General features: G+C 41.1%; 1 protein-coding gene across 3 annotated transcripts; it reads right to left on the bottom strand.

Moving 5' to 3' along the window:
* Window positions 1-983: 983 nt before the first annotated feature.
* On the bottom strand, window positions 984-12894 carry sall2 (spalt-like transcription factor 2). 3 transcript variants are annotated; one of them, XM_015014858.1, is made up of 4 exons: window positions 12461-12894; window positions 11724-11784; window positions 4253-8045; window positions 984-3059 (listed from the first exon to the last, which is right to left on the bottom strand). In XM_015014858.1, the coding sequence occupies exons 3-4, from the start codon at window positions 7730-7732 to the stop codon at window positions 2781-2783; spliced, it is 3759 nt and encodes a 1252-aa protein (XP_014870344.1). In that variant the 5' UTR covers window positions 7733-8045; window positions 11724-11784; window positions 12461-12894; the 3' UTR covers window positions 984-2780. The 3 variants fall into 3 exon arrangements, with proteins under 3 accessions (XP_014870344.1, XP_014870343.1, XP_014870345.1); XM_015014857.1 differs by lacking the exon at window positions 11724-11784; XM_015014859.1 differs by lacking the exons at window positions 11724-11784; window positions 12461-12894 and adding an exon at window positions 11350-11477.
* Between the last annotated feature and the right edge of the window lie 2160 nt (window positions 12895-15054).

Raw genomic sequence — 15054 nt, 5'->3', positions numbered from 1 at the left:
CTCCTCCTCCCGCCTCCTCCCCCTCTGCCTAAATCTGCCCGCCTCCTCTTGGAAAGCTAAACGGATTTAACTTGATGACCTATCAGGCTTGGCACCGTTTTCTCTTACCGTCAGGCAGCGAGTAAATAAATAAATTAAAAAGCCTTAATGACACACAGAGATGTTACTGTCCTCATGAGAGAAGATAGAATCAAAAACTTTACACTTTTAATTTATATATATATATATTTTTTTATCAGTTTTGTACTTTCTATCTGTTTGCAATCTCAATATCTTGAAACAGACGATGGTATTATAAATTTTTATCTTTGCACGTTAATTTCTTAATTATTATCGCTTCCGTTGTTCAGGACTGATGCAAGACGAGCACAAATACACCGTTTACCATTTGTACCATCAAACTACTTTAAGAAGACGTAATTGCGCCCCCTAACGCTCATATAATGCAAGGTCAAGAGCAGGGGGTCAATCTTTGTGCTGCTCACGTCTAGGAATTAGATTTGTGCAGAACAGTAAAACTCTTTGTTATCATTATTATGTAAAATGTGTTTTCTGTAATATTAAAGAGCCAGAGTTGTACTCCTGTTTGTGGAGTGCAGAACAGTGAAAATCCTACTTTTATAATAATCAGGTCCACCAAACATCTGCAAAGTTCCTGGCTTGAGCTGTTAAAATGCTGAACTGCTGTTAACTACATCAAACTACACATAACACATCGATCTGTTTTGTGTTTTAATGTATGTTAACTTCAATCAAACAACAAAACAATGTTGTTTTGTGTTAATTTACTGACAATATTGTAGTTAATTAGATTAAAACAAATCAAACTCTTGAAGTTTACAGAATGAAAAATGATTTGCTTTAGGATATTGAAGAAAAGCCTGTGGTGTGCAGTGTAGTGGAGAAAACAAAATGGTATTTCTGCAACAACAACAAAAAATAAGATTGATTTTTTTATTAAAATTTATTAAAAAAAAAAAAAAAAAAAACCGGCTCAGCTCTATGTCTGTGTCCAAAATTATAATGGACAATGTGAAGGTGCCAAAGAGCCACATGCAGCTCTGGGGCTGCAGGTTGAGTATTTAATTAGGCCAATATTAATGAGAAGCTTCATTCAATAAAAGCTTTCCTGTTATGCTCATTACCTAAGTTTTTCTCTTTTTATTTAGCTTGATGACCAAACATGTTAATATTTGGTCATACTTTTGGGGAATATATCTTTTCATTTTAATTCAAACAAATGTGCATATAAAGAGCTAATAAGACAAAACATCACTGTGACTCAAGGAAGCAGGGATGGTTTACATATTACAGTGATAGCAACCGTTCATATAACCTCAGTATTTCCGATCCTTCACGTCTGTGTTTAAGGAAAATATAATACATCAACTCATTACAAGGATTTCTGTAGTGTTAAAAACCACTAATAAAGTAGTGCACTTTTTTTTCTTCCCAAAGTGAATATTTTTAATAAGGGGAGGTTACATAAAGTACAGCTGACAACAAAATGACATATATTTTAATATATATATATATACTAATAAACATGTAGGTTTAGTAAGTTTAGTAGCTTTAAATGTGTTACAGATCTCACTCGTGGGCCGTACAGCAACAGTAACAATAACATTCCCCAAGCTGAAGGGCTAACATCACAGGACAGACCACGCCCGCACCGGGCTCACAACAACAGCACATGTGCTTTTGTTTCAATAGGACAATACAGTAGAAAAAATAGACTAAAAAGACATGAACTAGTGCTCCCCTCCCCACAAGAAAATTAACAAAAAATAGGAGCAAAACACTTCTTATTCCAATAGAAATGCATTGTATTGTCTTTGTATTCTCTTACCACTGCTGGATGAGCTCCCCTTCACCAAATTGTATCAACATGAACTTCTTTTGTTTCTTCCTATTTCTATTTTGAACATGTGGAACTAATTTTAACCCATGCAGTAACACCGCTTTATTTCTCTCAGTAGTTAGGTATTTTTAGCGAGAGATAAATCGCTCTGAAATTCAACTGCATGTTGTTTTCATAAGATTTTGTATAACACAGTAGTTACATTGATTGGGTCAGTGATCTTGTTCGGACCTTTTGATTCTGAGACAGATGAGATGAGTAACGTCCTGCTGTTAAGATAAAACATTTACTGGAATCAAATAAGCACATTTCCCTACAGCAGAGCATGAAGAAATGACAAGACAATTATGGAAAATTCAACACAGAAAGGTGGGTACAACCTGATGAATCATGGGTAAGAAACGTCCTTGTGGTAGGCCAAAAAAAGTTTGATAAAATGGTGAGGAGGCAAAACAGAAAAACAACACCAAGCATTACCAAAACAGTTCATTTTGGTTGTACTGAACCTTCCTTGGTGCCATATGGATGAGCCTCAACACATGGCACAGCAGTCACAAAGTGTTTCGAAAACAACATAAAAACGGGCAAACTTGCTCTTTTTGTGTACTTTTCAGTGACTCATCAAGATGCTAGAACAGGGTCTTCTTGTATGTTCATGATTAGTACTATGAATCACATAGTTCAAGGCTTGGAGACAACTGCTGCCAAACCCATTAATAATTGGACTACTGCCTCTTTTGTAGCACAAGACAGCCAAGATGGCTGGCTCACAAACTTCACATATGAACATGTTACACTGATTATCAAACTGTGTCAAATGTGTTGTGGAAGCAATACTTTGTGAAGGGCAACAGAGTTGTGCTTAAGGACAAACAATAAAACAAAATACCAAAAAGCATTTTCTAGCCAAACAGTTAAGTTATGAGTCTTTATCTGGCTCTTCCCCAGCTTCCTCCGAGGTTCCAGTATTCTTCTGTGCTGATTTATTTTCACCTTGACCCACAGTCTTCTGGTCGTCAGCTGACTGAGTACTGGTGTTGAGGAAGGCTTGATACTGGTTCCAGAAGCCTCCTGAGCTCCTGGTGGCTGGAATGTTTAAGGACACAGAAGACGAAGGAATCTGGTCAGAGGAGGAGCGACTGCTCCTGGCCGGCGGACGTGATGGTTTGGCTGCACCCCCATGGTGCTTCATGTGTCCCTGGGAAGGAACATGGACAACATGGTTCTCACTCCAGTGAACTGTTTACTCTCTTTCCCCCCCCCTTTCAAAAACAGAGGCTGACTGACTGAAAGGCGGTAGGGAGGGAATGACGTAGGAGATAAATGAAGAGGAGTGGAAGACACAAGGGGTAAAGTGAATAAGGCAGGAATGAAATGCACAAGGAATAAAGGAATAGATGAATAAATACAGACACAAGGACCGGAGGTGGTGAAGGAAGTAAAGATAAGAACGACACAAGTACGGAAGGAAGGACACAGTGAATGAAATATAAGGAAGGGAAGGAAGACAGGACACAAGGTATGACAGGAGGAAGTACACAAAGCTGAAGTAGTTTTAAACATTCCTCTTTCTGTGACTGGTACATGCTTTTTATTTGTGTTTATTAAGGGATCTGTGTAATTATGTGAGAATGCCTGTTGATGGAGCCCTTGTCAAAGAAGAATTTCTGTCACCAATTGACACAGATACAGCTTTTCTATTCTAAAAGAAAGAACACAATGGATTGAGAAAGACAGAAGAAAAAGAGAGCTAGGAAAGGAAGGCGGAAAGAAGGAGGCAACTTTTAGACAAATGTCTACAGGAAAAAACTCTGGAAATACGAGAATTTTAATGCTTTCAATGCCTGAAGTTACATAAAACAGATTTCTTACTCTAACTGACTATAGATTTCTTGTGACTGAAAAATCTCCAATAAGACTAATAAATAACACCATTGTCAGATAATATAGAGTAGAATCTATTAAAGATTTCAATTACCATAAGACCTGGGGCCTTTTTGTTGATGGTGTACTATACTTTAGTAGCATCTTCCTCAAACTTCACAATAAAAATGTAGCTTATGTTGACATTTTTACTTGAATTTATTTCTATTGCTGACTTATACATATATAGCATTATTTTATGCTGAAAAACAGTTCCACAGCAACTGTGAAACTGCTGCTGTGCCTGCATTTGTGAAACCGGTGTTTGATGAACTCCCAGTAGATGAAGTGGTGGTGCTTGAGAAAATCTCCAACATGGATGTTGGAGTAGAGGGGGAAAACCATGGAGTGCAGGAAAGTGAAGGGGACTTCTCTAGCTTTTGATACTATTACATCAAATTGTGTGTATAGATACACAATTTACACCAGAATATATATATATATATATATATATATATATATATTTACCTTTAATCCACTGCGACTGGCGTACTCTTTTCCACACTCGGCACAGCAGTAAGTTTTCTTTTCAGGACGGGACATTGGAGATGGGAGGGTTGGAGCAAGGCTGATGGGCACTGAAGCATCCAGAGCTTCGTTTGAAACCAGTCCACTCATTTTACTGGCATCCGCCTGGTCTTCCCTCCCATATGAACCAAAGTGAAAGCTTTGGCCTGTCTCTCTGACAGATGTGGCCTGCTTGTGCAATCCCTCCCTTACTTCAGCAAATATGGGGTCTGCATTCTCCACCACGGGTGTCATTTTGAGGTCTTTCTCAGGCACAGTTACTTGCTCTTGTTTTGGTGGTGCATTCGTAGGAGATTGGCCTTTGTCTTCCTCCATAGGTTCTGGTGATTGTGGCCTTGTGACGTCTGAGTGTGAGCCCAAAGCTGCCTTTGTGCCAGCATCACAAACGTCTTCAGTTGACATAAGGTTAGAGGTTGAACTGGTGTAATCATAAGGAGCATCAGTAACGGGTGTGCTTTGTAAGTCCTCTGGGTTTGGTTTGGAATCAAGGAAAGCATCAATGTTAGGTGATTCTTTCATCTTTGTGGGGTCCATCATCATCGAAGGGGGTGACTCTGTAGTTTTGTTATCACTAAAGAGAAGTGGTGAGGGGTTAGATGTTGGAATGAACATGTCAATAGGTTCCTGAGGTTGGACTTTGTCGTCTTCATTAGGAGGCGAGGCTGAGTCTGACTTTTGGGAGACCTTTAGTGGTGCACTGACACAAAGGACGGGAGGATCTTCAGAGCTGCGTGGTGGGCTTTGTGTGTTAGAGTCCATAGTAGGGTCAGGGCTAAGGTCAGCCGGGGGGATTTGATTTGGGCTGGAGGGTGGGGAATTACCAATATTTTTCTCAGCTGGTTTTTTGCTAGAAGAGACGGGCACTGAACCGAGAGTTTGAGTTTGGAACTGTGAGTTCGGTTCTGGGCTCTTTACGGGGCTGGCGTGAAGAGGTGTTTTGCTTGAAGGGGGGATTTGATCAGTGGACTGGGAAAGACATTGTGACAAGGATCTGGGATTAGATTCAGATGAGATCTTCTGTTCAGAATCCTCTGAGCCATCTGGGGGCAACTGTCCACCAAGGTGCATGCGTATGTGGTGCTGAAGAACAAGAGCATTGGTAAACTTACGCTGGCACAACGGGCAAGAGTTTTGGACATTGGGTGGCCGGGCATGATGAGTAGCAAGATGTGACCGCAGGCTGCCTTTGGTAGAGAAGGAGCGGCCACATATCTTACATGGAAACGGACGTTCTCCCAGGTGTGTGGCCTGGTGCAGCCGCAGTGCTCTAGGACAACTCAACACCCGAAGGCACACCCCACACTGGTTGGTTGTCAAGTTATGGGTTGAACCAGCGGCATTTGGTGATGGTAGCACACCACCCATCATGGTATTTCCTTCATTGCCACTCATTCTAAGAGCAACAACCATCTCACGGGTGAATTGGGAAACTGATGTGGTGATGTTTGATGATGGAGATGCAACTACATTGGTCGTGGAGCTGCCTGCATTTGTGAAGCGGGTGTTTGATGAACTCCCAGTAGATGAAGTGGTAGTGCTTGACAAAATCTCCAACATGGATGTTGGAGTAGAGGAGGAAAACCATGGAGTGCAGGAAAGTGAAGGGGACTTCTCTAGCTTCTCGACTAGTCTCTGCAACTTAGAGGTTTCAGATGTGGGAGTAGCAGTTGCTATGGATGTGGGCAGAAAGGACTGAATGGTGGTAGTGGGTGAATTGGGATTTTTGGGAAGGGAGGAAATAGGAAAAGAAAGCTGGGAATGACTGGAAGAGGCATGTGGTTGGGATCCTGCAATAGGAGGTAGCTGGGTGCGTAGTAAGCTCAGTGATGGATGGCTGTAGAGGGATGAGTGGGCAGCTTGGGTAGATGAAGAAGTTGAAACAGGTGAGAAAAGGAGCTTTGGTAGGTGTGCTAGTTGGGAATAAGCAGCAGGAGATAGCAGAGGTGCGTAAGGTGGAGTGTTTTCATCAAAGCGCTGCTGTTTGACACCTTTGAATAGCCCAGCTATGGTAGATGATGAAGACAGTGAAGGGTTTGAGAGAAGGGAGGTCGCCAAAGAAGAAGTGGAGGATGAAGAGGTTGGGATAGAGGAAGCACTAGCAGCAGCAGCCCTATTAAGCTGCAGGAGAGAATGTGAAATCAAAGCCAGGTCCACACTAGGCGGAAGGGGCAAAGTGGATGGAGCTGACTCACCCGAGGTCCCCATAGAAATGCCACTACTGTTACCACTGATTGTCAAGTTGTCTCCACATGTTTCATCCTCCGTCCTACTTTTTCGCTTTTTTTGTGCTATATTCATCCCGCTGGTACTCCCAGAACTATCAGTGATTTGTCCAATGTCTGATCCCCCACTGGCTCCTAAGGCTAACCCAAATAAAGATGGTGGCAGGAGTGAAAGTGAAAGCTCTGGATTTTGTTCGCGGTGACGAAGGAAATGCACCTTTAGATTGCCTCGTGTTGTGAAACGACTGAAGCACACGGGACACTGATAGGGCCGTTCTCCTGTGTGTGAGCGGAGATGTATCTGCAGAGCAGAATCACTGCTGAACACTTTTCCACAAAAGCGACATACATGCTGGAGTCGGCCAGCAGCGATGGAACTTGATGCGGAAGAGTCGCTGCCGACAGAGGCGGCTTGCAACTGTGAGTTTGGGTTTATAGACTGAGGTGTGGTAAGGGATGAGCTTAAAAAGGACAAATCACTCTGCCCACCTGCTGATGTAGTATTGGAAGATTTCTCATGTAGATAGCGATTGGGTAGTGCCAAGGATAGAGCTAAAGCATAGGTGGAAGAAGGCACAGAGACACCTGCAGAGGAAGTTGTGAATGAAGAAGAGCATTGGGAGGTTTCCCATGACTGACCAGTCTTTCCGGTTCCTTCAAACTGTGATTTATGAGGTTGCAAGATCTGAGACAATGACGTGCTTGGCTGTGTGGTTTTGTTGGCTGTTTGAGAGGGGTGCAGGGAAGAGAAACATGACAAGAGAGGAGCCAAAGAAGTAGTGGGTTGAGGTGCCGCTGGCTGGGTTATGGAGCTAGATGTATTTTTGGTACCTTCCAGACAGAGTTGAGGCAAAGGGGGGAGGATATGCTGGGATGGTGTATCTATGGCGTAGGAGTCCCCACCCAGGCGTAACACCTGTCTACAGATCTCCTCAGTGATCTGCATCTGGTGGATCTGCCGTTGCTGCAGCACTCGGAGCTCCTCTAGGATCAGAGCGATGCTCAGCTGGGTCCTTACGGGTGTTGCTGACGCAGACGTTAATCCTGGGCTTGGGGTGGGAGTTACAGGACTTGGAGGACCCTCAGGTACCCGACTGGGGCTTCCAGGGTGTGGTGGAGGGCCTAGTGAGGCTGAGGATGATGAGGAGGAAGAGGAGGTGGTAGTTGTGGCTGACAGGCCCAACTTGGGAGAGGCCATGTGTGCACTCTGGGAACAGTGGCCAAGTAGCACTAGAGAATCAGGATTCAGGCAGAGAGTCAAAGCGAAGGTAGATATTTGGTGTTAGAAAGATGTGTATGGAAAGTAATAGGAAGGAGTGTTTGGTGAATCTTTGAATGGCTGTCCTGGCAACGAGGGTGTTAATGGAGCCCGTGTGGGTAGCGGGGGATCTGAGTGTCTTTAAAAGATGCACAAAGAGCAAGGGGCAGATGGGAGTTTTGAGAAGATGGGGAGCATAAGAGAGAATCCGTGATGATTGTAAAGGAAATTTACTTCACTGGCAGGTTGTGATCTGGAGAGGGTTAGAAAAAAAAATCTAAATTTAGGAAAGGGACGCAAGTTTTAAGCAAAATACACATTTCTAATAAATCAATAAGGTTAACCTTCAGACTTTATTTCCACCAGCTTAAAATCTACCTTAATTTGTGTTTTGATTCTTTCATTTTCCCGATCAGTTTTTTTTTCTTTTATCAAAGGCTGCCTCTTTACCCCCATATACACTCACAAAAGCAAACATTATGCAGGCTGAGCACAAACCTGCACACACAAAAACACACAGCTGTGCTGGAGCCTACTTTGTTTCCAGGGCAACACACAGAGAAAAACAACAAACTTTAATACCACTAGACATTCTGCCCCATTAAAACATGAAGTTGTAATGCATTCTTTCATTCATCCCCGTCTCTTTCCCGGCCTTCAGTTCTTTAAGAGCCCTGGTAGTCCAGTGCTGTGCTAAGGGTGAAGTCCCTGCTGAATACTGAATGATGCACAGCAGACGTGACCTAAAACACTCTGAAGTCGCTTTCCTGATATTGTTCCGAGGCAAGCAGAGAAAGCAGGGTTGCATGCACTCCTTGAAGCTAATTAAAAGAATATAGTTTAAGACGCAGTGTGGACTCCATCTTTGGAACTAAAGTGGACAGTCAGACACTGAAGTGAACAAGCATGTATGTAATGTACTAAAGTTTATGGCTCCATTGAATTTTATTTATGGGTATTAAATTGAAAGAAAGACTGAACACCTTTTCATGTCACTGTTCAGATTATATTACTTTCCACAAAACAATTATGTACTACTTTGTATTAATCTGTGACATAAAATCTCAATAGAACGCAACGAAGTTTGTAGTTGAAACATAACAATACCTTGTGTTAAATGAAGAAGGCAAAGCACAGAGTCATTAATCAAAATGCCATATATGACGATTTGAAAAAAACGGATTTACTGTTCGACCATATCGGTGGGATTGTAGTTAGGAGGAAAAGAAACTCATACTAAAGAGGTGGTTTCTCTGAACAAGTGTCCCTTTGGTCAAAACTCCTGGCTGGCCCTCCTTCTCTTTCTGCACACACACAGATGCACTCACTTGTTCATCCACTGCTTTGCATTCAAAAAGAGAGCGAACTCCAGGTCCTTTGAGACGAGGGTTCTATGTCTCTTTAGTGAAACCTTTATACACTGGAGCTCAACTTCATCCCTTTATTGGCCGTAGTAAGGGATTCCAATTATTAAAATGAAACTTCCTTGCAACGATGATCTTTTTGTGCGGAAGACTGATGGATTTGGCAAAAGCTGTATAAGAGTTGCAGCTTGTAGTGATGGGTCGTGCGCAAAAGCACTGACACAAGCTTTTGCAGTAGAACAAATTTTCTAGGATTGGGTAAGTGTAAGGCTTCACATAAAAACATTAATGATTTATTAACGTGCAAAACATTCATATTTACTAAGCTAAAATATGAGGAAACGGATGACAATAAAATCAGAGCCATGTGTCAAGAGCACTCAGCTCTCTGGACAGAGCTGCACTTCCCGTCCCTACAGCTTTGCAGATGCTCTAGTGTTCTTGCCATCACAATTTGGCCCCTTTCAAACTATCTCAGATCTTCATGCTTGCCCAATTTTCTTGCCTCTAAAACATCAACTTTGAGGACATAATGTTCACTTGCTGTCAAATGCCATCATGATTAGTGGTAGTTGAGCGGTGAGGCAGACGCAGTAGATCCAGGTTATGGAGAGTAAATGGAGATTTAATGATGAATAATGCAGAAATCCAGGCAGCACAGAGTGAGCAGAGCTAGTAGCTAATCTGTGGTAGCAACTTGTAATCAAATAAACTGACAGCAGACTTGAGGACTAGACAAGGACCTGACAAAGAACACAGGTGGGATTAAATACACGGAGGGTAATCAGGGAAACGAGACACATCTGGGAACAATCAAGGGGGAGACAGGACAACACAGAGACTCAATAGACACAGAGACCTAAATGAATACACAGAAAAAAACAAATCCTTACAAAAGAATCCTATACTCAAAGACAGGCCTGCTCTTTTTAAGGCCATTGAGTCACATCTGGCTTAGATGGGCCTGCCTGGCATTTAGTCAATGGAAAATCTGACACTAAAAATCCACAAACTGGTAATTTTGCAATCTGGTTATGCTGCTTTTAATTTGAAGCTTTCAGTTGTGTGTTTTGATGCAATTAGCTCAAGGACTTCGCAATGCATCACAATCGTACCAGTGCATTATTCGTATTGTAAAGGACAATTTGGAATGCAGTGTTTGTTGGTTGATATTTACAGCATGAATACACACTTTGCATACCTGCTGAATGGAATCACCATGCAGTAGAAACCCACACAGATGAAAGCCAAATGATTTCAGTCTTTCTTCCTTATATGGCACATCTCTTACTCCTAAAAATGTATTTACTCAAGTCGAAAGTAGCCCTGTTACAATATTGCATGATAAATTAATTGCAATAATTTCCTTTTGCATGAAACACAATTTCCATTTTATGCAAAAATCTGTTAATCTAATTGAAAGTCTTCAGTCTGGTGGGGCAGCTGGTCTCAACAAGTTCCTTTTCTGAAGGACAATTTGTTTACAGAGACTTCATCATTTGTTTTATTTGTAGTTTCTCTTATTTATTTATTTTTTATTTATTTTGGATATTTAAAATGTCTTCCAGTTCCAAAACTAAATGTTCATTAGAATGTAACATTTATTAATCTTTGAGAATCTTCTTGTGTTATTATACCACTACCATTATATTATTTGAAAATTGTCTCAAAACAACATTATAGTTTATCACAATAATTCTGGGACAATTTATCATCCAGCAAAATTTGTTATCGTGACAGGCCAAAAGATGTTTTGTTTGTGGAGATAAACTGCTGTTCTTGAGTATTATACCTTGAACAAACATGATCAGACTAAGTACTCTATTTAGTAACAAATAAAAAGCTGAACATGTTGTTTCTGTTCTGAAACATGGTTTTGTTCTGAACATGTTGTTTCTACTGACATGGACCTTTGGAACAAATTAATCGCCCACCCCTGTGGTAACGGGATAAGAAAGAGACAATCTGTGTTATTTACCTGTCTTAATGTTGTGTCCGTTTTGTGAAAAGGTTTCAGAGAAATCCAGTCAGGTCAGTGTGAAGTTCAAAATGGCAAATTATGAGGTCCGTTTTAGTGCCCCCTTCTGGCCCCCCAAAAAACTGAGTTATATTTTTTTGACCCAATGTTTGGGTTGAAGCTACCAAACCTCTCTCCTAACAACATAAACCCAAGCATTCCTCAGAGGGCATTACCTTCAAATTCATATTTTCCAATTGTAGGAAGGTCGCACTCATTTAATTTAAAGTCCAATCAAAATTCCCGCGGTGATCTGTCTCCAATGGGATTCAAAGTAGGCCTCTTTGTGATCGGAGCAGCTGAACTGGGGAGGAATGTGCAACAATGGCGTTAGGGGAGCACAGCTGAGTGCACATCACCCTCTCACACAGACTCTCCAACACATAATGCCGCTGACTGGAGGCACAATGCTCCCTTTTCTTACCCTCAACCAGACTGTTTATCACGTGGGGTGAAGGTGAAAGGTAGCGGTGGAAAATGGACAACCAGAAAGAGGAGAAAGGAAAAAAAAGAAAAACATTTAAATGCGTGCTCCCCTTCCCCACCCTACCTTCTGTGGAAGCCCCACCTCCCGCATCCCTCCACTCCTTTCTGTCTCTCTGAAGGCTTGGCTGGAATAATAAAACGCACAACTGTTGTGATGTAAGGTTTGAATGAATCGCACACATGCGACGTGTTAAAAATGCGTTTTAGCGTGTCGCATTTAATCTTTTAGTTCCAGCGGAAAACTACAGTTAACAGTGAGACACATAGATGCAGTTTAGTTTATCATTATTTGGGGGGTCTTAAATCTGCTTCCTATTCCAAGAAAAAGATGAATAATTTACAAAAAAAAAAAAAAGACATTACGATACACTACAGCTGCATGTCACGGTTACATTTATGAATTAATGCACTCAACTGATATAATAGACAAGCTGTAAAAATATTTACAAGAGTAGATTTAATCGTATTTTAGGCACAAAAGGCTTCGATAGTACTCGGTGCCTCTTTTTTCCCGTTTCTACCCGGTGGTTGGGCGTTTTTTTCCCTCCCCCCCTTTTTTTTCTTGCCACCGACGTTTGGAAATCAGCGTCAATAACACTGTGAAAGATGCGCGCTCCCGCTACTGTACGGCGACCTGTTGCACGCCAGGCGCGCTCCCCCCCATCATAACAAGTTATGATTCATAAAATGTTATGACTCCTAAGTAAAAAAAAAAAAAGACGCTGTCCCGGATGTGCATTTCCACCGCTAACCGCTTGTCTCTGCCTCAATCCTCTTAAATATAACAGAAATATCACTTACCGCGTTGGAAGCGATGATTTTTGTATTGTTTGTTTTTTTTCTTAAAGCCCCCTCTTTTGGCACCGATGCTGTGGAATGACAGGAGTGGTGGAGAGCAGGAAGGGAGGGAGGGAAGAAACGCTCCGGAGCTCCGGGGTTTTGATCGGCTCCGTCTTTCAGCCGGGACACTTGCGCAGCATTTCCCTGTTCAGTCCCGGGGATGCGCAGTCGGACAGCTGCATTTTTTTCCCTCCCTCCCTTCAATTATTTATGCTCGTCGTAAATTGCATTTAACTCTCAAAACAAAGGGTTATGTTCTGCCAGGATGTGTCTGCGGGATGAGGAATAACGAGGGGGTGATGAAAATATCTGGAGAGAACATTGAAGAGGGGGGAGGATTGATTTTGTTGGCGCTGCTCTTCCTCCTCTCTTTGTATTTGTCGGGGGGCCTGTTCTTGTCCGGCCTGCCTGTCTGCATTCGCTGCGGTACTCTGTCTGTCTGTCCGGTTATCCCGGTCTGCTGTCTGGTATAATTAACGACCCTGTCTTCCACGTATAGAAGCACCGACCAGCTTACCAGCTCCACTAGCTCACAGTCGAAGTAAATAGCCAATATATTTTGAGCAAATTTGCTTCGCAGGCCTCCATTATCCTCTTCTGACTCACGTACACAATTCACATGTTGCATATTTAATGTTTAGTCAACAATTTAAAGCCAAAGTGGGTTCAAACACATAAGCTTTCAATGTATTTTAATGGAATTTCAATTGATAGACCAACACAAAACAGTGTATTAATATCAACTGAGTGAAGTCACCTTCTTCAAATTAAGCCGAATTTTGTCTGTGTTACATTTATGCAGTACATTTTCTTTGTTTGTACCACTATGATTTTAAAGACATTAATGATAATTGTTTCCAGAGGTCATCAAAGGTCAACTAGCTGCACCACATTTACAAAATGCAGCAAATTTGGTTACTAACACTGCTGCAAATATTTCAAACATATACCAATCAATGTATATTGATTGTGTTTGATTGTTTTAGTCACCTCTGGAAAATGTCTTATGTGGAAAAAAAATAAAAAAATAAAAATCACACTTGCAGAGGGAAAATTGAATTTTTTTTGTTGATATAAGATATTGCATCTCTCATTTTAAAATGTTAATGAAATGTTGTACAACATGTAAAAACAATGTTGTAGAAACATTTTTAAAAAGTTTAAATGCAGAGCAGTCATGGAAACAAATCTGATAAAGGTGATTAAATATAAGGGCACGCCACACTTTTCAGATCTTTACCTATAGACAACAAATGAGGCACATTTTCTTTTCTCTCCTTTTAAGAAAACATTAGAAAAACATCAGCAGTTTTCATTCTTAGTTTGTGAATGATACTATTAGCATCTCATGACGTAGAGGAGTAACCAGTCGCTCGTTATATCCACTAGGTTGCGCTGTGGAACAAGCATTACAGACTTGTTGCAAAGAGCTGGATTACAGCTTCAAAAACACAGACCCACAAATTTTAACTCATCACAAATTCTTTAATGTTTCCAATATATAGAATTGAGTAGATCCTAGCTGGGCGTTTAGACTGGATAAATGAAAACTCAGACAAATACTTATTTAAATGCACAAGCACTTCATGATAAATCATGTCTATCTTTGTTGATCCAGAAAGTAAGCAACTGCAATGTGGACAAAAAGTGTGAGCACTTCTGCAAAAATGAGAAGCTCTGTCTGTTTCCGGTCGGGAACATCCATGTGAAGAAGTGACAACAAATATGCAATTACCTCCCCTCCCCCCAAAACACAAAAAAATAATGATTGTTCGGAAATATATCTAGGAAGGGTTACGAGGCCATTTTGCTCACAATTTCTCATTAAAGGTAGCATTCGTTGGCATGGGATTGGCCAGAGAAACACCAAACTTCCATAAACAAGCTGAGAAGCCCAAAAATAAACAAACAGCACAGCTTGACTTCTGTTTGCAAAGCTGCATCTGAACAAACCACAAGATGAGAAAGTGGAAACACATATAAGCCAACATATAGAGAGAGCTTCCTCAGAGAGAAATGGACAGGGTTGTGTGATTAGGAATGTTTTCTCCTCGTTATATCTTGAAAATTTGGTTTGTTCTGGTAATCAAGAGCCATTTTTCCATCACTAAGTCTCTCTGATTCAGCCTTCCTTGCTTTGCGGAGCCGTTTTCCAGCCTTGGGAGTTTGAGAGCTGTTCTTTTTTTTTTTTTTGCACCTATCTTATTAAACTGAGCCTTGTCTGAGTTTGCACTTTTTATTATAAAAGAACTGTGTGAAGGACATTTTTTAACAAGCCTAAATAATGCCTGTGCAATTATTTTCTCAAAGCAGAGAAAGGTTATTATAATAGTACGGAGCTTTTTGGGTACAAATGGATTGAATGTATGATGATACTTGAGGAGGGAGTTTTTTTTTAAGTGTAACGTGTAAAAAAAGTTTATATCCTACCTTTATCTTTTTATGTCATTTTACATTATTACAGCAATCCTCAATCTTTTGTCTAACCAGAGATGTAAATGACAAGCAAAATGTTGCACAAAGCCAGGAAATCAAAGAAAATATGCACGGTTTTC

The sequence above is a fragment of the Poecilia latipinna genome, unplaced genomic scaffold (assembly GCF_001443285.1).
Source record: "Poecilia latipinna isolate Pla-1442-1.1 unplaced genomic scaffold, P_latipinna-1.0 Scaffold1855, whole genome shotgun sequence".
In the NCBI taxonomy this organism is placed as follows: Eukaryota; Metazoa; Chordata; class Actinopteri; order Cyprinodontiformes; family Poeciliidae; genus Poecilia; species Poecilia latipinna.
This window is presented reverse-complemented; position numbering and strand designations above follow the sequence as displayed.